Source organism: Amblyomma mixtum, chromosome 10 (assembly GCF_055824585.1).
Source record: "Amblyomma mixtum isolate Tamu chromosome 10, ASM5582458v1, whole genome shotgun sequence".
Lineage (NCBI taxonomy): Eukaryota > Metazoa > Arthropoda > Arachnida > Ixodida > Ixodidae > Amblyomma > Amblyomma mixtum.
In genome coordinates this window covers 159368748-159394465 of record NC_143021.1, presented here as the reverse complement: position 1 = coordinate 159394465, position 25718 = coordinate 159368748, and the positions used below count along the sequence as shown (strand labels likewise).

Genomic DNA, 25718 nt, shown 5'->3' with positions numbered 1-25718 from the left:
TGACATCGCGCAGCATACGGTGCCTTTTGCGTTTCGCCTCCATCGAAACATGGCCGCCGAGGACGAGTTTGAACCAGGGTACATCGAATAAGTAACCGAGCGCCCTAACCACTGAGCAACCGCAGTGGGTAGTGCAACATTTAGTTTTGTAGTCGCTCATTGTCTTAGACAGCAAGTTCTAAATAAAACCCCTCACGATGAGTCTCTAGGGCGATAAAGAAAAAAAATGGCTCAATGGCTGTGGAGCTCGGCTGCTGATTCCAAAAATACAAAAACCAGCGTGCTCTGTCGCGCGTCGAAAATCCCCAGCTGGTCTCCGTTAATCTGGAGCCCTCCACTACCCCGTCTGTCATATAGCCCCAATGTCTACTCGACTCGTTAAACGTGAGATATTACTACTAGTATTATCAAAAGAAGGATGTATAAATTGGTGCAACTTCTTTTTTTTTTTAGAATCCGCATATTCTTGTTTGCCCGCGACGGAAATAAGCAACGAAAGGCGGGTTCTTGGCAACGGTGGAGATGTAGTAAAAAGGAAAAAATTAAATACCGATTACACAAAAGGGCAATGCGGAAATACATGTGCTCGCTGGCATGCGATAGTGATTACGCCCAAAAATATGCTACTGCGATGCAATGTAACTACAATGAAGTGATTTCGTTATGCCGATTCGCTGAAATTGTTCTGCTTCTAAGAAAAAAATTCTGCCAGTCGCCAGCGCGCGGCTCCATCCGCTGTTCTCGCACTGCTCGATCTTGAATTCTCTGTCTGGCGACTTATATCTACCTTTCGCAGTCATATGTCCCGTTCTTAGTGTCTGACGCGACAGGCTTATGATTGTTAGTGTTTTTTTTTTCTTAGAATGCTTGGGCGATTGAATACGTTGAGCCTTCACAACAATCTGCCTCGGCTATATCGTGTACAGGTGGGTATTGGGGGGTGGTGAGATGGGTGAAAGTTTTTGAAGGTGCATTTTTACCAGTGAATGCCCTTGAACAACCAAAAGAGTATGCATAGTCTTACCTCTGACTCCGATTAGGATTCGTACTAATGGCGGCGCAACAGAAAACTCTGTTTACAGATGCTTTAGGCTATACGGCTATCTTGCAGGCTTCTTTTTATGGTTGTTGCATGGAATATTTGGAACCTCTCTGACCCTCCTCATGCCTTACTTGACCGCGTCGAATTCAGCGATCTCGTCATAAGGCCTCACGTCACCATAACTCCCTGCGTCCGCCCGCACGTGAAAATTCCAGACGGTGCACACGCCATGAAAGGGGAACCAGTAAGGAGGTTGCACTTGCGCAGCATATTCCTCCTGCGTTAAAGTGCACTGTGTCTGAACAGTGACCTCGTGGAACGCGGCGGTTCTGCGTCCTATGAACACGAAGAGTTCGCACGGAATTCAAGAGTTTTTCATCGCAGACATACATGTTACAATGAAATGTATGATGTCAATGGGTTTTTAAGAGACTGCTTAAGTAGTATGTTCTAAAAGAATACAGCATCATGACGAAAATATTATTTTATTGCTGAAATTGTTTCTCGTTGATCGCACAGGTTGAAATGCACTGACTACGGCACAAACGCCCCTTTGGCGCGAAGGTAGTACGTACAAACATGTAAGGTCCATGTCTGAAGGGTGAAAAAAGTTTTTGTGGCCGATTAAAACTAAGTCGAGCCCACTTATAGCGAACCTGACGGTCCCACAGGTTCCATTCATTATATCTGATGTTCGTAGCAAGTGGATTCTTCTTACAACAGCCAAAAATACTAAGGACACTTAAAGTGGGAATTATTTCTTACAAAGCTGCGTTATGCGTGCCTACTTGTGCAAAGCAGAGCCTGCCGCGGCTCTTTCCAGGCTATCTAGGGCGGTCATTTAATCCTCGTCAAGACCTTGCTGCCAACTATCAAATTTAGGGACGGGGTATAACTAATCATGGATGAAGTGTGCATGGCAACTGGTGGCAGGTCGGCCACGTAAATGCGATTCCTGGCAGTAGGAAGAGCTCGCACTTGGTGTTCAACGTGTCCGTCAGAGCAGGCGCTTCTGCGATTTTGTGGTCCGCAGGAACGTAGTTATCCGAGGAAACATCCGGTCGGCTATGGATCAACGAAGCGTTGCCAGAAATATGCGATCATCTGGTCACGCGTGTTTTCGAGCTTCTTCTGTCGTTACTGGGCTGATGCAGCGATGAAGTAGTGCAGCGCTTGTGGCGCAGAATGCATCCGTTGCACTGTCAGCTATATGACAATGCCTGCACATTGCAGCGGCGCCAAAGACTGAGACGACTGGGCAGGCTATGCATACCACGTGACTGGAATGGCCAGCAAGGATTTCAAAAATTATCTAATCGCTGTTTTTAGTTGATCCGCGAGATTGGTCGGTAGCTTCGCTTTTGACGATGCCCCTGTCTCACGCGCCCCGCGCTTCTACTCATGATGCTTTGCCGAGCCGGCGAACGCGTAGGCAATGATTGCCCTCGTTGGCCATCGGCGCAAGTTTGGCCGGCGGTTACTTACTATTTCAATAGAGAATTATAGCATATCGTTACCGTGTTTACATTAGCATTTACTGTGTTACCGGATACCGGACTTTCTGGTTAGCGCTGCGCACAGCAGTGCCGCCTTTTAATTACATTTCTGGGTTGACATGTTCTTTCCGGGGAGGTGTAATGACGGTTGAGAGGCGCTATTTCATATGCGTGCTTAGCGGAAGGACGACCTCTACAACCACGGGGTAGTTCACCACGCCACCTCGTTCGCTAGAACCGAGTGGTGTGGCCAGAGTTGTTCGCTGTATCTGCGACGAATTTCCGTTGCCCTTATGCATATTTTCACGGTAGCACCACACCCACTCGAAATAAGCGAGCGTTCGTTATATCTCTGGCCATTAAAGTGGGCTCCACTCTACATCCGCTGACTTTGCTTTAATACACTACTATCAAAAAAGTTTAGGTAAGGCTGTAGATGTATGGGTAGAGGAAGTAATGACCGATCGCAACATTTGTCATCTGCCTTGTGGAGAGGCCGTACAGGTAAGTAAAAGCCAAGAGTGAGAAAACAGAATGAATCAGCAATCGCGAGCGTGTCCAGAAAAGACAGGCAAGCACTTACTCACCTAATAAGCATAGATGCCAGAAAGGGGTTGTTTGTAGCTTTGGAAATAAATGCCTGAAACAAGTTGGTGGACAAATGGTGCACGCCAGATTAACCCCTCTGTATCACTCTATCAAGGGTGCAAAAAATTCTGTGGACGCAAAGGTTGCCTTTGATATCGCCCCAGGAAGAGTCCCAAACATTCTATCACGAACAAATTTCTTACTTTACTATAATGAGAAGCCACGATTAGCTGAGTTTTTGAAGATACTGAGCTGTAGGGGCTCAGGATATATAACGTGAGTCACAAAGGCGATGTCGAATAGGTGATTTAAATAAAATATGCTAAGTTCTTTATGTTAGGGAGAGCCAGTGCTCCCACGAGGCTCTCGTTGGGTGGGGGATGGGCGGTGGAGGGATTCTCGAACATTTTCTTACCATGCAGTAAAGGAGGGGGGACTGGCAAGTCGGTTTCGGTGTGACGGAAAGGTATCTGTCTGTATGGGTACGTGCCAATACATGACAGTTTCATTTCTCGGTAGTGCGCGGGAACGTAGCGGGCGCGTGCGGCGGCAATTTTGGGGCCCCGTAAGTACACTGCGTACGAGACCTATTACTCGCGCTGGGGGGTCTCTCAAACTACTCAAGCAGGAGGGTCTTGTAGACGCAAAATGTATCGGCTTTTCGTCCTACACCTCCTAAGGTGGATTATAGCGTATATACACAGCCGATTTTCATTTATTTCGAGTTCATTTTATTTTGCGGCTCTTACCGTAAATTCGTCTTTTTTCTGCGGACAATCAATAAAATGGCTAAAGTGAGAACATCTCGCATTAAACAATTTTTTCGTGCTCAAGTAACGCAGTAAACCCGACAAAAGGAAGAAAGGAGATGACACGAGCGCTGACTAACAACTGGTTATTTTATTCGGGAAAAAGTATATAAAGGCGCAGGGCACAGGAAACAACCCCCCCCCCCCCCAAAAAAAAAAGAAACAGAACAAAGGCTAAAACTTAAAAACCATACTGCGCATGCACATCACAGTCGAGTTGTGACGTCTTTTTCAACGAAATTAGAAGAGTATCTACGGCATTTCCATATCTCCTGGACCTCACGCAATGCCAAGAAAGCCTGACCCCTTAACTACCAAACTGATAGATGGTGTAGCAACACGCTCATCTGCTTCCCCACTTAGAAAGACAAGTCTCCTGTTTAATCACTCTGATCGAATTTTTAGGGAGATGGTGGAGGCCTTTATGATCAGGCAGGATGCAGATGATTCACTTGCCACATAGTGCTAAAAATACACGGACGCACAAGAAATCACACAAGACGGGCGCTAGCGCCCGTCCTGTGTCTTTCTTGTGTCCGTGTCTTTTTAGCGCTATGTGGCAAGAGCACCATCACCAACTCGCCCAAGCTTCTACTCTGACTATACTGATGCAGATGAGCGTGTTGCTTCACCATACATCAATTTCGTAGATAAGGAGCCAGGCTTTCGTGGCAACTGTATAAGGTCAAGGAGATAGAGGAGTGCTGTCTGCTATGGAATATAGTCTTCGAATTTCATTGAAAAAGATGTCATGACTCGACTACGATGTGCATGCGCAGTATGTTTTTTTAGTTTTAATATTTGCTCTTCTGTTTTTTGGATTGTTCACTGTGTCCTGCGCCTTCACATACTTTTCAAAAAATGTAATAACCAGTTGTTAGTCGGCGTCTGTGTCGTCTTCAGACTTCCGTTTGTCCTGTTTCCTGCGCTGCTTAAGCAACCGTTACCAACTAGCCCACTTTTATGTTCTCGTAAACAAATCTTTGCATTTTTTTATTTTATATAGCGATGTGCAAGAAAAAAGATAACGCATATCACTGAAACCCATCTGCGTTCTAAATTTTTTGTCCTGAACCCGTTTGAACCCGTTTGAACCGGTTCGAGACGGTCCGAACCGGTTCGAACCGGAACGGAATGGCCCTCTGGAGCCGAACCCGGAACTGAACCCGAAAGGCGTGAACCCGAACCGGAACCGAACCCGAAAAAATACCGGTTCGACACCCTGGTTGTGGCAGAAACGCCCCACTAAAGCTATAGGCCATCAGTGTTGACACTAGACTCCCCCCTGATTTTGAGGAAAGGAAGAGCACATAACTGGCCCCCTGGGACAGTGGACACCTCCATGTGAGCTTACATGCATTTGCACTGACAATGCTGTGGCAGAAATGCCCCACTAAAGCTATAGGCCATCGGTGTTGACACTAGACTCTGCTGATTTTGAGGAAAGGAAGGGCTCATAACTGGCCCCTGGGACAGTGGACACCTCCACATGGCCCTTTAAGCTACATGGTGGTAGTGATGTGCCTTACATGCATTTGCACTGACAATGTTGTGGCAGAAACGCCCCACTAAAGCTATGGGCCATCAGTGTTGACACTAGACTCCCCCCTGATTTTGAGGAAAGGAAGGGCACATAACTGGCCCCCTGGGACAGTGGACACCTCCATGTGAGCTTACATGCATTTGCTCTGACAATGTTGTGGCAGAAATGCCCCACTAAAGCTATAGGCCATCGGTGTTGACACTAGACACTGCTGATTTTGAGGAAAGGAAGGGCTCATAACTGGCCCCTGGGACAGTGGACACCTCCACATGGCCCTTTAAGCTACATGGTGGTAGTGATGTGCCTTACATGCATTTGCACTGACAATGTTGTGGCAGAAACGCCCCACTAAAGCTATAGGCCATCAGTGTTGACACTAGACTCCCCCCTGATTTTGAGGAAAGGAAGGGCACATAACTGGCCCCCTGGGACAGTGGACACCTCCATGTGAGCTTACATGCATTTGCACTGACAATGTTGTGGCAGAAATGCCCCACTAAAGCTATAGGCCATCGGTGTTGACACTAGACTGCTGATTTTGAGGAAAGGAGGGCTCATAACTGGCCCCTGGGACAGTGGACACCTCCACATGGCCCTTTAAGCTACATGGTGGTAGTGATGTGCCTTACATGCATTTGCACTGACAATGTTGTGGCAGAAACGCCCCACTAAAGCTATAGGCCATCAGTGTTGACACTAGACTCCCCCCTGATTTTGAGGAAAGGAAGAGCACATAACTGGCCCCCTGGGACAGTGGACACCTCCATGTGAGCTTACATGCATTTGCACTGACAATGTTGTGGCAGAAATGCCCCACTAAAGCTATAGGCCATCGGTGTTGACACTAGACTCTGCTGATTTTGAGGAAAGGAAGGGCTCATAACTGGCCCCTGAGACAGTGGACACCTCCACATGGCCCTTTAAGCTACATGGTGGTAGTGATGTGCCTTACATGCATTTGCACTGACAATGTTGTGGCAGAAACGCCCCACTAAAGCTATAGGCCATCAGTGTTGACACTAGACTCCCCCCTGATTTTGAGGAAAGGAAGGGCACATAACTGGCCCCCTGGGACAGTGGACACCTCCATGTGAGCTTACATGCATTTGCACTGACAATGTTGTGGCAGAAATGCCTCACTAAAGCTATAGGCCATCGGTGTTGACACTAGACTCTGCTGATTTTGAGGAAAGGAAGGGCTCATAACTGGCCCCTGGGACAGTGGACACCTCCACATGGCCCTTTAAGCTACATGGTGGTAGTGATGTGCCTTACATGCATTTGCACTGACAATGTTGTGACAAAAACGCCCCACTGAAGCTATAGGCCATTGTGTTGACACTAGACTCTGCTGATTTTGAGGAAAGGAAGGGCACATAACTGGCCCCCTGGGACAGTGGACACCTCCACATGGCCCTTTAAGGGGGGACATGGGTCTTAGAAAATTTTTTTTTATTTAGAGACCACATGCAATGAAACTGCACAGACTTATTCAGTTTTTCTGCTGATTTCAAATATGCAATTTGTATGTTTCTAGGCCAATTAGTTCCTGAGATATTAATATCATGCCATTGTCTGCTGAAACAATAGAAAAAAAATGGGCCACCAGAAATTTAATTTTAATACGTGGATAGATACTACAATGTGTGAGGAATGCAACGCTGGAAGCAGTTTTCAGTTTTTTGTCCATGTGGACAAATGGGCTTATAGTTAGTTTCACGTGTGGTGGGTTTTCTGGGACTGTATGTCTGGTTAACTCACTTGAAAACTAACTACTAAGCCCATTTGTCCACACGTGCAAAAAACTGAAAACTGCTTTCAGCGTTGCATTCCTCACACAATGTAGTGTCTACCCACATATTAAAATTAAATTTCTGGTGGGCCATTTTTTTCTATTGTTTCAGCAGACAATGGCATGATATATATTAATATCTCAGGAACTAATTGGCCTAGAAATAAACTAATTGCATATTTGAAATCATCAGAAAAAACTGAATAAGTCTGTGCAGTTTCATTGCATTTGGTTTGTAAATAAAAACATTTCTCTAAGACCCATGTCCCCCCTTAAGCTATGTGGTGGTAGTGATGTGCCTTACATGCATTTGCACTGACAATGTTGTCGCAGAAAAGCCCGCCCGACTGAAGCTACAGTGCCTTACATGCATTTGCACTGACAATGTTGTGGCAGAAACGCCCGCCCCCACTGAAGCTACCGACTGAAGCTACAGGCCATCAGCGGTCATTGGCAGTGACAACCTTCTAGACTCCACTGATTTTGGGGAAAGGAAGGGTGCAAACTGGCTCCCTGGGGTCAGTGGACGCCTGAATTGCACTTTGAGGTATGTGGCACCACAGAACCATTAATTTAACTGCTGCCCGCCTGGGTGGCAGGGTGGGCACACTGCCTATCCAGCCCACATTACAGACCCCAAGCCATGTCTAGTTGCCCAACACACCACACCTTTCGCTCTCTAACCAGGTTCACCAGTAGTTATAAACTGCAGCTAATTTTTTTTTCTTTTTCCAGTTCCCAATGTTAGGGGGTTGCTAGGCACGAAGCATTGACCAGTATGCGAGTGTAAATACAGTATGTATGAGGAGTTGGTTATGAGTTTCAAAAGGTCATGCACTGAGCTTTGTGCAAAGTGTTAAGTGCTCAAAGAGGTATATGCTTATTAGTGACTTTGCTAAGTTATAATTTTTCGTGTTCCACTCCAGCTCAATGCGTAAGACCACGTCTTCAAAGCAAGAGCCTTTATTCTGTGGGATAAGAGTGAAACGCCACAACTCGTGACCATTTGTACAAGGATGTTTACTCAACAGCAGAGCCAGTAAGGCTGTTTATTCGTCCCTTGAGCAATGAATGGCAACCTGGTACTGCTTCACAGAGATGCGCTCCTCGGGAATGGGCTCAATACACGGTTCTCTTTGCCAGCTCAGAGCTGAGTACAAAGCTAGCTTTCCTTCTGGCTGACAGGAGGACCTATATGATGTAAAAGCTGTAAAAAATAGCAACTGTACACACTGATATATATGTACAACACATTAAAAATATACAGACATCAGATAGCTGTGAGAGTGACAATGCACCAAACCTACCAAAACTAGGATAAAAACGATTTTGTTTTGTAATTGTGAGTAGCACAACACTGTCTTGATAAGTGCCTCGTATCCAGCCTGAATCGAGATGTGTGCCATTCTACTCCGGTGGTGGTGACCACTGAGCTGTGAACCACCATGCTGGAGGTGCCTGCACCATGCAGTTACACCAACACCTCGGATTTTGTTTCCAACATGCACCGACTGTGCATTGGCACACACTCACCTGCATTCATGGCCCCTTGAACATCTCAATCAGACCATGAAGGTCAAGGGCGTGCAAGGTGATCTAAAGTAACAAAGAAGTTAACAATTCGAAATTTCACTTTTTCTGTTACTTCTAGGTCACCAGGCATTCCCATGGCCCCACTTACATGCAACTGCACAAGATATGACAAAATCGCAGCTTATGACAGTTGTCACTCCATAAAATCAGAAATTAAAAGTCTAAAAATTCTTGGCCCGCAGGGCCTCCAGGACCACGTTGTGTGCCCGAGAGTTGTCCCGCAGCAGAGCCTGGATCTCAATGGCGAATGGGGTCACGTCCGGCTGTTCCGTGCAGCTGGGGATGTTGAGCAGGGTTGAGAAGATGCGGCTCCACAAGTCCTGCTGCCAGTACCTGCAACGAATGGGCTTTTCTCAGCACATGGGGAAAGCATACCGTAAGACGGAATATAGGTCGACCCCCAACTAACCAATTCTAAAAATGAAAAAAATCTTTTTTCAATGGCAAAAGTTCCAAAAGACACCCTTACCTTGAAACAAATGCGACTCAACCGGCTGCACAATGGTGACAGTATTTTCATTTAGATGCTGATCGTATGTACACCCGGCCAATTCTTTAACACTATCGTGCGACCATCGACCCACGTGCTTGTCAGCGCCGTTAATAATGCGGCGAGCGCTGACAAATACACACCGAATCCGACATCCAATACAAAACGCCTACGAACAGAAGCACTTCAAACAATTTTCCATGATTCTTGTAATAAAAGTAAAAAATAAATGGGAAAAAAAAAAACCAGCCAAGCTGGGAGCTGAACCTGGGCCCTTACAGAATAAGACAGGCGCGCACTTCGTACCACTCAGCCACGACGCGAGGCAGACAGATACATTTTTTTTTTATGGGGTTTAACGTCCCAAAGCGACTAAGGCTATGAGAGACGCCGTAGTGAAGGGCTCTGGAAATTTCGACCACCTGGGGTTCTTTAACGTGCACTGACATCGCACAGTACACGGGCCTCTAGAATTTCTCCTCCAAAGAAATTCTAGCCGCCGCGGCCGGGATCGAACCCGCGTCTTTCGGGTCAGCAGCCGAGCACCATAACCACTGAGCCACCGCGGCGGCGGATACATTTTGCTTGTTTTTTTTGCAGCGGACTACTTTCGTACCTTTGGCAGCGTTGTCTTCTATGTATGAAACGGAGTATAGTGTGCTTTACAAGGAAGCCACAACAGAAGGTGCTTTGAAAACATAGAGTGCCTTTGTTGGCATCCCTTCAAATTAAAATGAAGCTGCGCTGCTCCAGCAGTGCAGTGAACGGAAAAGTAGGCCAAGCATGAGCCACCTCCCATCGATGGCCGAGGGACACGCGCACGCGCGGAGTGCCGTTCAAAACTGTCAGCCAAACCACCGCTGCAATCAAACAAGTGCTAGATGCCTATCGTTGTGCATTTTTCCACCTTAACTTTTATTTGAAATAACCTGAAATGACATTACGTCTGCCATTACAGTGATCTGTGAGACCTAAAAACAGGTTAACCCCGGCCAGTTATGAGCACAACCGCAAGTCGCAACATCGTTAATCTATTATCTCCATGATGGTTTGCCGGTTCCATACTATTACAGTCGAATCCTGCTTCAACGAAAGTCATGGGACCCACGAAAAATCTTGCAGAGGCAGAAGCTTGGTTGTTGTGAAATCGGGCCAGTACATTGACAGATTGGACCAGCTAGTTGTTGAACAACATTTATTTTACAAAAATTTGTCAGTGTTGGTGTTATGCTATTTCAAAATCAGCATCGTTCTTGGCACTCCAAAAATCTCAGAATCGCGTAATAAATGCATCTGCTGCACTTGCTATCAAAACTGATTTTTTTTTTCACATGCATTTTAAACGCGCTCTTGCTTTTGCCATGCGAGAACCCGTACTTAGACTGGGCTGCCTGTATGCAATTCAGTATGGACTATGTGCGCGTGCGCCCGCGTCACTGCGCGTTGATTAGTGGTCATATGCACCCCAAAATCCAATCTTCAGACATGCCAGAAATGCGGTTGATCCGATTCTTTGGAGACGTCGGCGTGCAGTACAAACATACCGGCGAAGTGTCGTTCTATTGAGACATTGGCCAAGAACCATTGACACTAGGAGTAGCTGTATTCGGTCAGTGCCAGAGTACACCACACAAGTGCACCACACGTTTAACATTTTCACTGACTTCCGTTGACACGATTGCTCCACACTGAAATCAACTCTGTAGAACTAATTTCCGTTCTGCCTTCGTAGCGAAGTGAGCGAAAAAGCCAAAAGCCGCCTTGTACCAACAACCACGGTTCGCAAGCACGGACTCCGAGCAGTCGGCAAAACCGTCGCAGGCAGTCGTGCGCCGCATCGCATCTTTATGCACCTATGATTCCACAATAAATCCGATTCTGTGCCAGGGAATGTCAGGTGCGCTACTGAAAGTGCAAACTGTCTTCAGTGAAACCTAATGAGATACGGGTGTGTGTGGACATGCAAAAAAAAAAAATCGCTCGTTTACTCGGAAAAATTTTGTTGAAGCGGAACCTCACTCCAAAAATTCATTGTGGGGGGGAAAAATAATTGGATTGCCTAGTATGGTATGCTGACAGGGAATCTGAAATACTTTGTTGTGGCGTAAATTTCGCTGTCGTGGCATTCGTTGTAGCGGGGTTTGACTGTAGTCATAAAATGACTGTCTCTCAATAAATGGGAAGGGGGGGGGAGTCACGCAATAGGGGCTCCATTGTAGTAGTTCGTGAAATTTGACTTACAAATTCCAGTTGCACAGAACAGCCCCAGCTCATCAAAATCGCAAAAAAAAAAAAGAAAGTGCAGCCTTTACTAACCACATATAATGATTCAGACCACCTGGGGTTCTTTCAATGTCCATCGACATTGCAGAGTGCACGGGCATCACTTTTTGCATTTCCCCTCCGATGAAACACGGCTGCCGCGGCCACAGTTTCATTCTGCACCCTCAGGATCAGGAGATCATAATCTTGGGGCCCCGATATGCACACACCTCTTGAACTTGTTCTGGATGCTCCAGGTGCCGTTGGGCAGCTTCTCCAGCTCCATGTACTCCCCGAAGAGCAGCACATGGAGGCAGCCCAGCACTCCGAACCAGTCCGTCTGAAAAAAAAAAAAAAAAAAAACGGGGCATTTGCCTGCTTCAGAAGCGGCAGCCTATTCCATTCACCACATTTACCCGCACGCACAGGCCAACCTGTTTTCTCAATATTGCTCCAAAGGACACCAGCACGTGGCCTTATCCCTCGGTGAAGCAAGATTCATTGGCAGGATTGCAGCCGCGTGGAACTCTATGTGCAATGTTTGACACTGCTGTAGGTGCCCGTGGCGCTTGTTAAGGCAGAAGCCTTTAATGCCTCATCGTTGTAAGCAGGAGCTGTCGACAGAAATGTCACGCTTTTCAACTGGTCGAAACGGTCGTAACGTCGCAGTGCGCGAATTTCAAACGGGGCTAGTTGTACTTAGGCTAGTAACCATGCAGCCAATTAAAGAGATGGCATAGTGATGCTCCAAGTAAAGGGACTGGGTTTAGTTAATTAGTTAATTAACGAATTAGCCAAATTAACCTTTCTAGACAGACCAGAAACATGAATAAAACAGAGCGGGAAATTGGTCGAGTTGGGGAATCAAAACAGGGTCTCCGGAGTGCACACTCCGCCATCCGCCATGCCAGCATGGATAGTTTGGAATGAACAAAGGCTCCTCTAGTGAATACGATGTCTTTGTTCACTCCCATCTTCCTCCCTTCCCTAACAGGTGTCCACCAAGATATGCGAGAGAGAAACAGTTCCTTTTCTCAAAATCCAATTTACCAACGGCGATGGCGTTCTGTGGACTCCCTGGCAGCGTTGCAAGACGCTGTCGCATTCCACTCTTAGAGGCAAAGCTTAGCATCTTCACCACACATGCAGAGACACAAGCAGCAAAACTGCCCTTCAGGCTTTCGCCTCACCGCACTTTAGGTCAGTGAAGTGCCCCCTGAATTTTTCCGAAACTTCTTCGCTACTCTTAAACCGAGCGCAGCTAGCTGATTTTCGATGACTACCAAGCGAACCTGCTTATCACTGCCATCGGGTTCAGTCCATTTTAGGGCACAGGTCAGCCCCATAAACAGTGCCGAGCAAAAGTCATGGTGATGCAAGGGGCGTTACTCTCAAATGCGTCACGAAATTGGCAATGCTGTTAGTATGCATACGCAAGAGACTGCCATAATCCCGTGAAATATCGCGCTGAAGATGAGTCAAAACTAGAATATGGCACAAGTACACTGCAAAGCACCATATGCTGTTCTTTTACATAAACCTCTGTATGAGAGAAGCCAACAGCCACAGAAACCAAGGAGCACAGGGGATTTTTTTTTAATTTATTTATTTTTTCTTGGTGTTGATCAAGTAAGAATATTACTGAATATGTTGTCGCTTAAAGCTAATTGATTAGAAAAGCAGAAGAAAAAACAACCACATGCCGCCGGTGGGATCCGAATTCACGACCTCCGAATTACGCGTCCGGTGCTCTACCGCTGAGCTACGGCGATGGCTGTCAAATCTTCTGCTTTTCGGGGGTATTTATGTTTACAAATAACCTGACCGCTTACGAACGTGGGTGGCGCTGATGAACACTCCCAAGTTCAGGTTATTTGTAAACATAAATACCCCCGAAAGCAGAAGGTTTGACAGCCGTCGCCGTAGCTCAGCGGTAGAGCACCGGACGCGTAATTCGGAGGTCATGGGTTCGGATCCCACCGGCGGCATGTGGTTGTTTTTTCTTCTGCTTTTCTAATCAATTAGCATTAAGCGACAACATATTCAGTAATATTATCAATTGATCAACACCACAAAATAAATAAATTAATTAAAAAAAATCCCCTGTGCCCCTTGGTTTCTGTGGCTGTTGGCTTCTGTCATATTTATAACGAGCCCCTCATTCCCCTCCCCTGGTCTGCATAAACCTCTGTATGTTATACTGAAACTAACACACGACTCCCTACGGGGAAGAAAAGCTTCGGGGACAATTAACACACCTTAAGAGTGGAATCAATAGCATTAGAGAGGGCATTCTTGGTAAGCCAAGGCCAAGAATTGGTACCAACTCATTTTCCTGCCATTTTCTCTTGCTTATCTCTCTCCTCCTCCTCCTTCAGTGGGCCGGATGTGATGGCATCACCAGGTCACGCAACCACTCTGCACCAATACTTAATTCTCACCCGCGATGGTGGGCAGGTTGTGATAACGTCACAGTGTCACATGACCCCCAACCAATCAGCAAATTTCGTGACATATGCTGTCATTTTTGCGAAATGTGGACTCCAATGCTCTCGCATAAGGGGGGAGCCTGATCTTGAAAAAAATATTAGAGAAGTCACAGTTAAGAAATCTTCAGGGTTCTAGATATGTCATTTTTATGCATGTATTTTGTGAAGAGCTTTGAAAAAAATTTCTTGCGGGAAACTTGCTCAAATGTATGCCATTGGGTTCTCTTGACACCCAGGAATGCAATAAGGGTAAAATTGTCTTCCTGCCTACCACAGAACCTAAGTTATAGGGTTTTGAAGTTGTCGCTTCAGAAATGAGAAGGAAAGTGTGTACAGTAAAAGCTCGTTAATTCGAACTTCACGGGACCGGGAAAAACGTTCGAATTATCCGATGTTTGAATTATCGAATGGCCCCGAAAAAACCGACAAGAACCATTTGCATTACGGTGTACGTAGGGTATTTACTTGCGTAAGGAACCTACTCACATAATGAACCCACCCACCCCCGATTTTTTGCCTAAGAATAAAAAAAAAAAGCGTCAGTTGTTAACGCTCCGTTTGGCACCGTCACGGCCCACAACGCATTTCTTGGCGGCGCGCCAAGATGCTGCGCCGAGATAACATCACTTTTGACGTTAGCTCCAGCAAGGGGTAAGGGAACTTTGGCAGAGTGCCAGCGCTTGTTCGGTTGTGCAAGCCTCGTTTTCAGCACCGTCCCGGCCCCCAACGCATTTCTTGGTGGCGCACCATGATGCTACACAGCGATAACATCACTTTTGACGTTAGCTCCAGCAAGGGGGAAGCGAACTTTGGCAGAGTGCCAGCGCTTGTGCTGGCGTCTTGTTCGCGGCTGAGCGCGTGCTTCCATTGGCGATCGACCGATGGGTGGAAGCATGGACGACACTCGTAAAGAAAAAAAAAGTTCTTCGCTCGTAAATTGTAGCGCCCGTCCGAAGTCATAGCCTTCATGGGCGTTGGCTGGGACCGCGCTGACAGTGCTTATCCGTATTTTTGAATTAACTGGGCTCGAATTAACGAGCATTTAGTTGCGAGTTCCGGAGGTTGCGCGGAAAAGAGGGTAGGCAGCCACCAGCGTGGTCGGTCGCCAACCCCCTTCCCTCCGGTGCCACCAGCCACCGCGCCAGTGATGGCGCCATTTAAGCTTTACCCACTCTTCCAAGGTTTTATCTAGTTCCATCTTCTGTCCCCATTTAGGACGTACGCAGCCTCTAACTATGCGGAGGAGGTGCTTTCTTTTTTTTTTGGCCACATGCTGTGTGCCAAGCCGCCCAGACGCGGTGGCGCGTAGTTCGAATTATCCGTAACGGAACCGACTCGCTTTCGAATTAACGGGCTTTTTTATACACAGATCTCTATGGAGCTTGGCCGGACCAAGTAGTGTAGTTCGAATTATCCGAAAATTCGAATTATCGAGTTTTGAATTAACGAGCTTTCACTGTATTCCTGTTTGTGAAGTGGCAGCTTCAGTACCCCATAACTCAAGTTCTGTGATAGCCACGATGACAATTGTACCCTTATTGCATTCCTTGGTGTCAAGAGAACCAAATGGGATACATTTCATTTTCAGTTTCCTGCAGCAAATTTTCTTGAAAATACTTTGCTTTGCAAAATACTTGCATGAGAAGTGCATAAGTGCTCAAGGAATTGTTTTACATGAAATTAAATGACATATCTAGAATCAGCGCAGAAAAAATACATGTGCCCTGAAAATTTCATAACTATGACTAGATTAATAAAATTTTGTTTTCAAGGCCAGGCTCCCCCTTTAAAACAGAGCCCTCTTGAGACACCATGTTATGCTTTCTTTCAGCCAGTCAGCAGCACCACACTGTGACAGCGCACACGTTTTCTGGGCCTCCCTGAATGTCAAGTCAAGGTCAAACAGCCACAAGACTCCTACCCCAGTAAGCCATGGTCCACCACACTGTGACAGTGCAGTGTCAAGTCAAGGTCAAAGAGCCACAAGACTCCCACCCCAGTAAGCCATGGTCCACCACACTGTGACAGTGCAATGTCAAGTCAAGCTCAGAGCCACAAGACTCCTACCCCAGTAAGCCATGGTCCACCACACTGTGACAGTGCAGTGTCAAGTCAAGGTCAAACAGCCACAAGACTCCTACCCCAGTAAGCCATGGTCCACCACACTGTGACAGTGCAGTGTCAAGTCAAGGTCAAAGAGCCACAAGACTCCCACCCCAGTAAGCCATGGTCCACCACACTGTGACAGTGCAATGTCAAGTCAAGCTCAGAGCCACAAGACTCCTACCCCAGTAAGCCATGGTCCACCACACTGTGACAGTGCAGTGTCAAGTCAAGGTCAAAGAGCCACAAGACTCCCACCCCAGTAAGCCATGGTCCACCACACTGTGACAGTGCAATGTCAAGTCAAGCTCAAAGAGCCACAAGACTCCTACCCCAGTAAGCCATGGTCCACCACACTGTGACAGTGCAATGTCAAGTCAAGGTCAAAGAGCCACAAGACTCCTACCCCAGTAAGCCATGGTCCACCACACTGTGACAGTGCAGTGTCAAGTCAAGCTCAAAGAGCCACAAGACTCCTACCCCAGTAAGCCATGGTCCACCACACTGTGACAGTGCAATGTCAAGTCAAGGTCAAAGAGCCACAAGACTCCTACCCCAGTAAGCCATGGTCCACCACACTGTGACAGTGCAGTGTCAAGTCAAGGTCAAAGAGCCACAAGACTCCTACCCCAGTAAGCCATGGTCCACCACACTGTGACAGTGCAGTGTCAAGTCAAGGTCAAAGAGCCACAAGACTCCCACCCCAGTAAGCCGTGGTCCACCACACTGCGACAGTGCAATGTCAAGTCAAGGTCAAAGAGCCACAAGACTCCCACACCCCAGTAAGCCATGGCCCCCACACACCTGGTATGTCCAGGGGCGGCCGTCCCGCATCTCTGTGCAGGCAAAGCCGTCCGTCTCCACCACCTGGGTGAAGGTGGTTCCGGGAGGCAGCTGCCACAGGTCGATGGAGCGCCCAAAGTCGATCAGCTGCACACAGCTGGTGTTGTGCTCCGTGAACCGCTGCAGGAAGTCCGCCTCGCTCGGGCTGCACAACGATACACGACTCAAGTGGGGCCCTGGCAGCGAGACGACCAGGTGCGTCTAAATAATGACCTAGCGAAGGTGGTTGCGTGGTGCAACAAATGGCAGATGTGCATTAATTTTGAAAAAACCGTCTTTATGAACATTACACACAACAAAATGCCTCCATTTTGTGTACGATACCAACAGCATATCATTATTACAGGTGACAGAGTATAAATATTTGGGCCTATGGATTACTAACAACCTTTGGTGGTCAAAACACAGACGCTGTAGTAGCAAACTCCATGCGGAAACTCTTTTTCTTGAGGCGCTCACTAAAGTCATCCCCACCTAGTGTTCGTCTATTGGCGTACAATTCCCTCATCCATCCGTTATTAGAATATGCCATAATCATTTGGGACCCTTGCACATTAACGAACATTCAGAAATTAGAGCGAATACAGTATAAAGTAGCTAGATCTGTTTTTAACTCATATGGCCATGCATCCGTCAGTAAGCTCGTGAGGTGAAGTGGGTTACCCCCCGTCGTTGAGCGCAATCGTGCTTGTCGATTAAAATTTTTCTTCCAGCTTATAAAAGGACATTATAAAGTTGATACTTGTAACTATTTTTTTTACTCCTCAGGTTATAACATAAGGCAAAGGCATGCGCTAACAATAACCCCTTTGAACACGCGAAATGACTGCTTTAAATGTTCTTTTTTTTTCCCCGAGGACAATTACCGATTGGAACAAACTTAATAGCGAGACTGTTAATCATGATTCTTTACTGCTGTTTGAAAAGTGCCGGCAAATGTATGAATTGGATTTGTGTTTATATGCTCGTATTTTGTTTTGTCCCACCCTGCTATGATCTGTACAAGATCGCAGTATCTATAAATAAAAATAAAAATATAGTAGAGGGAATAAGCAGGGCTGCTCACAAGTCGGTGACGAGCACGTTGTCCGGCTTGACGTCGGCGTGGATGATGCCGCACGAGTGCACCAGTTCCAAGCTGATGAACAGCTCGAGGGCAAAGTAGAGCACCAGGCACTCAGGCATGCCCCGCTTGCCCTGCTGCTTCTGGTACCGGCCCACCACATCCTGCCAGGGCACACCACACTCCCATTTCAGTTCCCAAATGCATGACACCGGCAGAAACGACACCCCGTCCAGCACCCAAGCTAGGTGCACTTGTCGGTAGTGATGTCGAGAGTGGGACGGAATCCCGTCTGGCCGGAAGGATATATTTCAAAAAACAGACGCCAACCAGTAAAATGAAAATTGAAACTGACGTTTCGGCGCCCAGAACGGGGGCCTTGTTCACAGTGGAATCACACCAAAGAGGGCTCGTCTTTGAAAGCTATAGTAATCTCCGCAAGGATCGTGCGTAAATCGGGTGAAGATTTTTCTCGTTGCGATTAAGCGTCTGTGACGTTGCCTGAATAAAATGAGTATAAACATCACACTTAAAAGCCCGGGCTCGTGCAGTGCTCTAGTTTGGTTTATTGTGCTACTGCGTCACGTTCAATTTCAGCTGCCTTCATACACTGATTTTTCTACTGCAGTTGATGCGGACAAGTTCCCTTGTGCGAACAAATTATTTTTTTTTTCACATATCCACGTGCGCGCGTACTATCGGCAGCAGAAATGAACGGGGTAGGTGTTCTCGGAAAAAAAAAAAAAATCTTCTGTCGCTGCCATGCGACCAAGTTGCCTTGCGATGTTACCAGGGGAGCAGCATGCATGTTTTCTCATACCTTCATAAATTCAAGGCGATTGACTTATGTGACTGCAACCAAAATAATTTTTTCCGCTCACCCTCTTCCCATGAACCTCTGCTGCCCATAGCACCTTCCGTGCAAGTATGCGTTCTTGGCCATCCGCTCTCACCAATAAAGTGCCCAGAGCACGCACGAGACTCAACCGACAGGATGAAACCCATTTGGTTGACGCTTCCAATCCAAAAACGCCCCTCATCTGCGAAACGGTGCAGATGAAACAGCCAGGGTGCACACGCATGCCGCGGCTGTCGATGCTCTTCGCACTGTTCTGGGGGATATTTTTCACGCTTCCGATAGTTACTGCTACAACTGGCAACAACACAGTGGTAGCCAAATGACCTCAAGACCTATGATAGGCAGGAAGACAATTTTACCCTTATTGCATTCCTTGGTGCCAAGAGAGCCCAATGGCATACATTTCAGCATGTTTCCCACAAAAAATCTTTTTCAAAGCTCTTCCCAAAATACTTGCATAAAAATTGCATAAGTGCCCAAGGAATTGTTTTACATTAAATTAAATGACATATCTAGGGTCAGTGCACAAAAATACATGTGCCTTGAAAATTTCATAAGTATGACTAGATTGACAAAATTTTCTTTTCAAGACCAGGCTCCGCCCTTAAGAGTACTGAAGGACACTGTGGTTTGGCTCTTCAAGAGTGCGCTCACTGCGAGTGGCACTCTCCGCAAGTGACGCTCAGCGACCTGTGCCAGGGCCTAGGGGTAAAACAGACAGAGACCCATGGGAGACTCACCAGCAGCGTCCCGTAGGGGCAGTACGGAAACACCAGGATGGCACTCTTGGGGAAGAAGCAGCCCATCCGCAGGTCCACAACACACTTCATCTGCACAACAACCGTAGCTCTCATCAACTGCAACGCCACAGTACGCGGCGGCCGTTCACTCCGCCACGGTCAGCGGGAACGCTCCGTTTGATCGAAACCCCGTTGAGAGCGCTGCAATTTGGTAGCGCACGAGCGTAGTCACGTGGTGTTTCACATTTCGCGGGCTTCCTTTAGATGCGGGAAAAAAAGGACCCCGTAGGAGATACGATGCTACAATTAACTGGATCGGTTGTTTATAAACCTGCTCTACAACCTAACGTAACGATCTTGGCACTAAAATGAATATTTGAAAAGTTGCATAATTAATCTTAGTTAATTAACTAATTAAGCGCAATAAAAAAATATTCTGAGGAGCGCCACATGATGGGGAATAATGTATTGTTGGTTTCATGGGGCTGTGGTTTACCGCTTTTTTTAAATCCTTGGTTCAAGTTACGTGAAACACCCTGTAGACTGCTGCTGCAATGTTATCTGAAAACAGTACATTTGTAATACTTGTTATGGAACATTCCTACCATAACTGCCAATTTTCAGCCCCACATAATTGTGGCCAAAACGTTTCTCTGATGACAACAAATTTTCTAAGCATGTCCAGTTACAGAAAGCTTCCACAGATGGCACTGGCTACACCATCCTTGCAGTGAGCAATGAGCCAGGTAGCCGGGTGCACCATCCTGTGGCCAAAGTTTTCGGCAGAGTGACGCAATCAGGAACTCACCAGTGAACAGTATAATATGGTAGCCTCCACAATGTCAACCCAAGCTACTGCTTAATGTGCTCCGCATCAGTGATGTTATGCTAAGTCAGTACATCCACGAGCTCAGACCAGGCAATATGTGAAGTCTTAGAAAATTAACGCACCACCAACAGGGTTCGTTAACTTGCGATAACTAAAAGAGACATAAATGCACCTCAATGACCCGAGATGGAGGATGGAAGAGATCCTAGGACTGTCACAGAGCATGAGGAGGAGGATGCCACCTTTTGTGAGACTGCATTCGTGAGCAATGTTCAGAAAACGAGCAATAATAGTAAAACCTTGTTAAATCCCAGATAATTCAAAGAATTTCTGCAGTACCGTATTTCCCAATGAAAACAGTGGCGGCCTGCACATGCCCAGCTCATTCGAAGATCGGGGGTGCTACGTGGGAATCCCCGATCAAGATTTTGCTGCAAACCGGAGATACAACGGCCCCTAGGAGCCGCAGAGCAATGCCGATGTTTGCAGGCTTCATGCTGGTTTTCAGCCATGAAATTCAAGGACTTCCAAGGACCCCCGACTATTTTTTTCAAGGACTTAGCAACAGAGAATTTTATTAGAGAAACATTTCTTACACCTCACGTTTCTAGCATTTATTGCAGAAGAGACTTTAAACTTAAAAAATAAACCTCTCTTGAGGGCCGTTTACCAATAAAGAGTTGCTAGTAAGAGCGGTAACTGCGATACCAACAAATTTCTGCCGTTTCTACCCGCCGCTGCACCTCGCATCTGTCCTGCGTCTGCAAGCTCCGCTGCTGAAAGTGTCGTGGAACTTGACCACATCTTTATTTTATTATAAGCTGACGGATCTGCCATCTAGCCGTACGAAAAGCAGACCTTTCATTCAGCTCTGGCCGCTTTAGACGCACCATCGGCTGCGGTTTCGGTGCGAAACAGGCTAGGCCTAGCAACGACTACGGCAGCCAAGCAGCAGCGTAGTCCGTCGCCAGACGTGCCTGCGCGTGGCGTCATTTCGAAAAGATTGGCACCTGAGCCAGCATGCTCAGCCTTTGCTCGAAATCATTCAAATAACAAAGCTGTTTCGACTTTTCTGGTGTGAACTTTACGTATGTATAGCGAGCCAAGCGGTGCTCAATCACTGTTACCCGGATGAAGGAAAATTTCCTGCATGGCGGCACAGCTGTGGGCGACGCTGAAGTCCCTATAACTTCGCTTTTTTATGGTGGACAGAAAATTTTACAGAATGGCTTTAGGTAAATCCTGCGTTGTGTTAGCGGAGCAACGCGAGCATGCTTGCTGTGTGCCAGTGAACCACTTGCGTCGCAACTGTGTAGGTTCCCTACGCTTAAGGCGCACCAGGTTCTGTCCTCGAGTCACGTTCGCACTGTGTCTCTTTTTGCTTCGCACCCAAACCTTGCTCTTGTGGCAGGTTACGGGGTGTCAGAAGGTGTCGGGCGGAGACAGTGGGGCTTCGTCTGCGTTTACACAGAGCTCTTGCCGAAGGGACGGCGATCAAAGCCGCAGAGGTGGAGTTCCGGTAAAGTTATCTCCAACAAGATAATTTGTGAAAAAAAAAGGCAATTTAAAGAATAGTAGCGTTTTCCCACGGCCAGCTCCCTCACCACACCAGAATTCAAGGGTTTTCAAGGACCCCACACAAATTCCCAGACTCTCAAGGCCCTTGAAAACACTTCTTCAAAATTCAAGGGTTTTCAAGGTTTTCAAGGACCCGCATGGACCCTGTGTTTGATATGCCAAGCACCCCAGCCCCAACACTCCTAACATTGTCTTGCAACACGACACTTCTTGCTCCGTGCCCCCGGTGGGTTGACTACGTATAACCCCAGCCTGCGCTCTTTTTTTTGTTGTGTGGGGGTTACCAGCTTCTCTGATCAAGCTAGTACAGTCATGTGTAAGTCGACCTTTCTTAGACAACCATGCGATATTGGGGGGTAGTTTTGGATGAGCGCCCGGTAGTACGCGCCCCATGCCGGCGTCCGTTTACAGCAGAATGCATGGGGCTCCAGGCATCAAAAAAAAAAAAGTTGTTAACTAGTATAAAAATTGGTTCTACTAAAGGAAATTAAAATTGCGCGTCGTTTGCCTGGTTTGTTCGCACTGGCAGTCACTTATTTGACGAGCGATCAGTAGCGCGAGAGCAAACATGCGATCTTTAAAGCGTGCATCGTGCCGGCTTCCGAACCTACAGGACTCTTTGCAGTTCGGTATGCCACACGAGAGTATGGAAGACAGGATGGAGCGTCATTTTTTAGCTCTTGATCTCCACTGTGGGTGGCTGTTCCGGGCATTCTTGGACTCGGCGTACTTTGATTTCGGAGACTGTCATGCAATTTTTCCCTTCCAAAAGCCACCAGTACTATACTCGTCTCTACTGCTCATGCGTTTCTCACTACTCACGCATGCCACACAGATATCATCTCTGTTCATACTTGCACCTATATTGCCTGGTCCTAAGGCAGCTTGATCTGGCCTTAAATAGAAGGGTACTGCCTTTTCAATTGTCACACAGTGTTTCCTTCCAGATTTCGCTCTTTCCTACTGTTTATTAAAGCAATGATAGTTTTGTTCCCATTTTTTTTTGTACTGGTTAGCAGCTGCAGTTTCGTGGACCTTCTTTTCGATGCTTGTAATAGCTTCCCCTTCCCTGCTCTTGCCTATGCAGCCTACTTATGCTTTTTAGTCCTATCCCTTCCCTCCTTGCGGTGCCTGTACTTTGACTCTAAGAAAACCTGTAGAGTGCCTACCTCTTCTCATGCAGTTTTTGCAGTCTTGTTTGGTTTCAGTTTGGGTTTATGGGATTCAATGCCGTAAAGCGCCTCGGGCTATCAGGGACGCCTTAGTGGAGGGCTACAGATAATTTTGACCACCTAAGCTTCTTACCGTGCAGTGGTATCGCACAGTACTCGAGCCTCTAGCATTTCGCCTCCATAAAAATGAGACCACTGTGGCTGGAATCGAACCCGCATCTTTTGGGTCAGCGAGACATATTAGTACTTCATTTAAGCACAGTAATTCATGCCCCTGTGTTGATACTGCTACCGTCAGGCACCATGAGACCCTGTTTCACAACACTCAGTTTGAATCCGGTTTGAACCCAAACAATTTGAATTCACACACACAGAGGGCAGCACATGGCAACAACCCCCAGAAGACAGACTCACAGGTGCGCCCGAGTATGCCTCGGCGAGGCGCCGGCGAAGCTCGCAGCAGATGTAACACTCCCACGAGCTGTTGCTGCTGTCTGCACTCACCTTCAGCACCACTTTGTCATGGACGGGTGCCTGCATAGAGGGCACACACACCACACCTCGTCACAACAGAACCCAAGGGGCCAATTCTTTGCTACAGCCACAGGTGGCCTTGGGTACAACTCTCACAAACCGAGAACAGTGCTGCATATACATGAGTATACTCCATTTCATACGTAGCAGGCAACGCTGTCAAAGCTAGCGCGCCTGTTTGCGCAGGCTAAGTCTGCACGCAAAAAGTAGTTCGCCATACAACCAAAGCAAACACAAACATATTTCATAGCGACAAATCTTAAGTGCCGTGACCGGCCCATCCAGGAATTCGTTTTACCTCTTGCCACATTTTCGTCCTGCGACTTGTCGAGACTTCAAGAAGCAAAAAGTACACGTGGCGGTATGATACGCGGTTGGTAGGACGAATCACTTCTACTAAATCCGCGCCCAAAAAGTACTTCACACTCCTTGAAAATTATGGCCAGAGAGCCCGAACACTGAGTGCCTCAGAGCTTAGACCGTGATTTCAATGCTACCACATCTTTTAAGCATGAAATGCTTTTAGCTCCCGTTGTCGGCAGTGTGGTGACGTCACGCCGAGACCGAGAGCCATCATCCGGGCACTGAAATCCACTCATCCGGGCACTGAAATCCACTCATCCGGGCACTGAATTCCAGTCATCCGGGCACTGAAATCCACTCATCCGGGCACTGAATTCCAGTCATCCGGGCACTGAAATGAGAACATCCGGGCACCGTACGAGACTTAACGAGATTTAACGAGACTCTCTAAGCCCTCCTACGCGACCGGCATGCAAGCGCCGGTTGGTCTCCAAACGAGACAAAAAATAACTGCTGCCAGTGCCTTCTCAATGTTTATCAAGATATCAGTGGAGCTGTGCATTTGATAATGCACGGAATTATAATTTCCGATTTGTAATAACGCGTGCAAAAAGCACATAAATGCCACGTTACACTTCGTTGCCATACGTGATCCGGGTGATCCGGGGGAGAAGCGCTGCTGCGTTCAAAGGGAGAGGCATCCAAAGGGAGAGGCATCGCGGAAGGTTCCTCCATTGTTCCTCCCTTCCATTAAGGTGCGGTTCGGGTGTCCACCGAGATGACATTAGGCCCGTAAACATTTCATGCTTACTCTACTCTCGTTTACGGGAGAGGCAGAGATTTTTTTTATACTGCTCTTTGTATTCGTCCAAACATTGACCGCAGTTTCGATAAGAACGAATGATATGTGGCGGAGTAATATGGTTTCGCGGAGGCACTACTTTAGCAACCTCCGCAGCGTTGCCTGCTATGTATGAAACGGAGTATAGAGGCCGCCCTTTTTTCCACAGTTTTGAGAGGGTGCGGCCACTACACAGGATTAGCATTTTTCCGCAAAATATTGCTGACTACAGCAGAGCCCCGATTACATGCCCCCTGCGACTGCCGATTTCCTCCAGTCAGGTCACGCCGCAGGTGCCGTCTACAGGAAGCTGGGGCCAAAGTAGTGTGTTGCCTCCGCCGAGGGGCCTTAAGGGTCCAAACGTTCGGCATGGGCTCAACCACCAGGATCCCCTTTTCCCCGGACACGGCGATGCCACGCACGGCTAAGCGTGGGTGCTCGGGCCCTCGGTGATGCATTGCTCACCATCATCCCCCTGCGGGGATGTCCGTGGGAAACCGTGGTGTTGCAACTCACCAACATCTGCATGAAGCAGATGCCCCTCAAAGGCCGTAATGCTTGGCCTGGTAACACGTACAGGTGTGTGAAGACCTTCACCACTGAATTTAGCGGGCACAGTCAGTTAGGTACATTGACCAAATACATCTGCCTTACCAATGCAGATCTTTGTTTCTTTACAGCCCACGAATTGAGTGTTGCGTTGCTCAGAGAGAATTGAAAAAAAAAAAAAATGACCCTCAATTTACCTG

General features: G+C 47.3%; 1 protein-coding gene across 4 annotated transcripts in view; it reads right to left on the bottom strand.

The window, feature by feature from the left end:
- Positions 1-8217: 8217 nt before the first annotated feature.
- The window catches only part of LOC149327504 (uncharacterized), a 114689-nt gene continuing 97188 nt past the window's right edge, over positions 8218-25718 (bottom strand). For all 4 annotated transcript variants that reach the window (XM_089565051.1, XM_089565052.1, XM_089565053.1 and 1 more), the window contains 6 exons: positions 23706-23825; positions 19713-19802; positions 18117-18277; positions 17012-17195; positions 11846-11955; positions 8218-9196 (listed from right to left, as the gene is read on the bottom strand). In XM_089565051.1, coding sequence (XP_089421177.1) covers positions 9025-9196; positions 11846-11955; positions 17012-17195; positions 18117-18277; positions 19713-19802; positions 23706-23825 — 837 coding nt within the window. In that variant the 3' untranslated portion in view covers positions 8218-9024. The remainder of the gene's footprint in view (positions 9197-11845; positions 11956-17011; positions 17196-18116; positions 18278-19712; positions 19803-23705; positions 23826-25718) is intronic.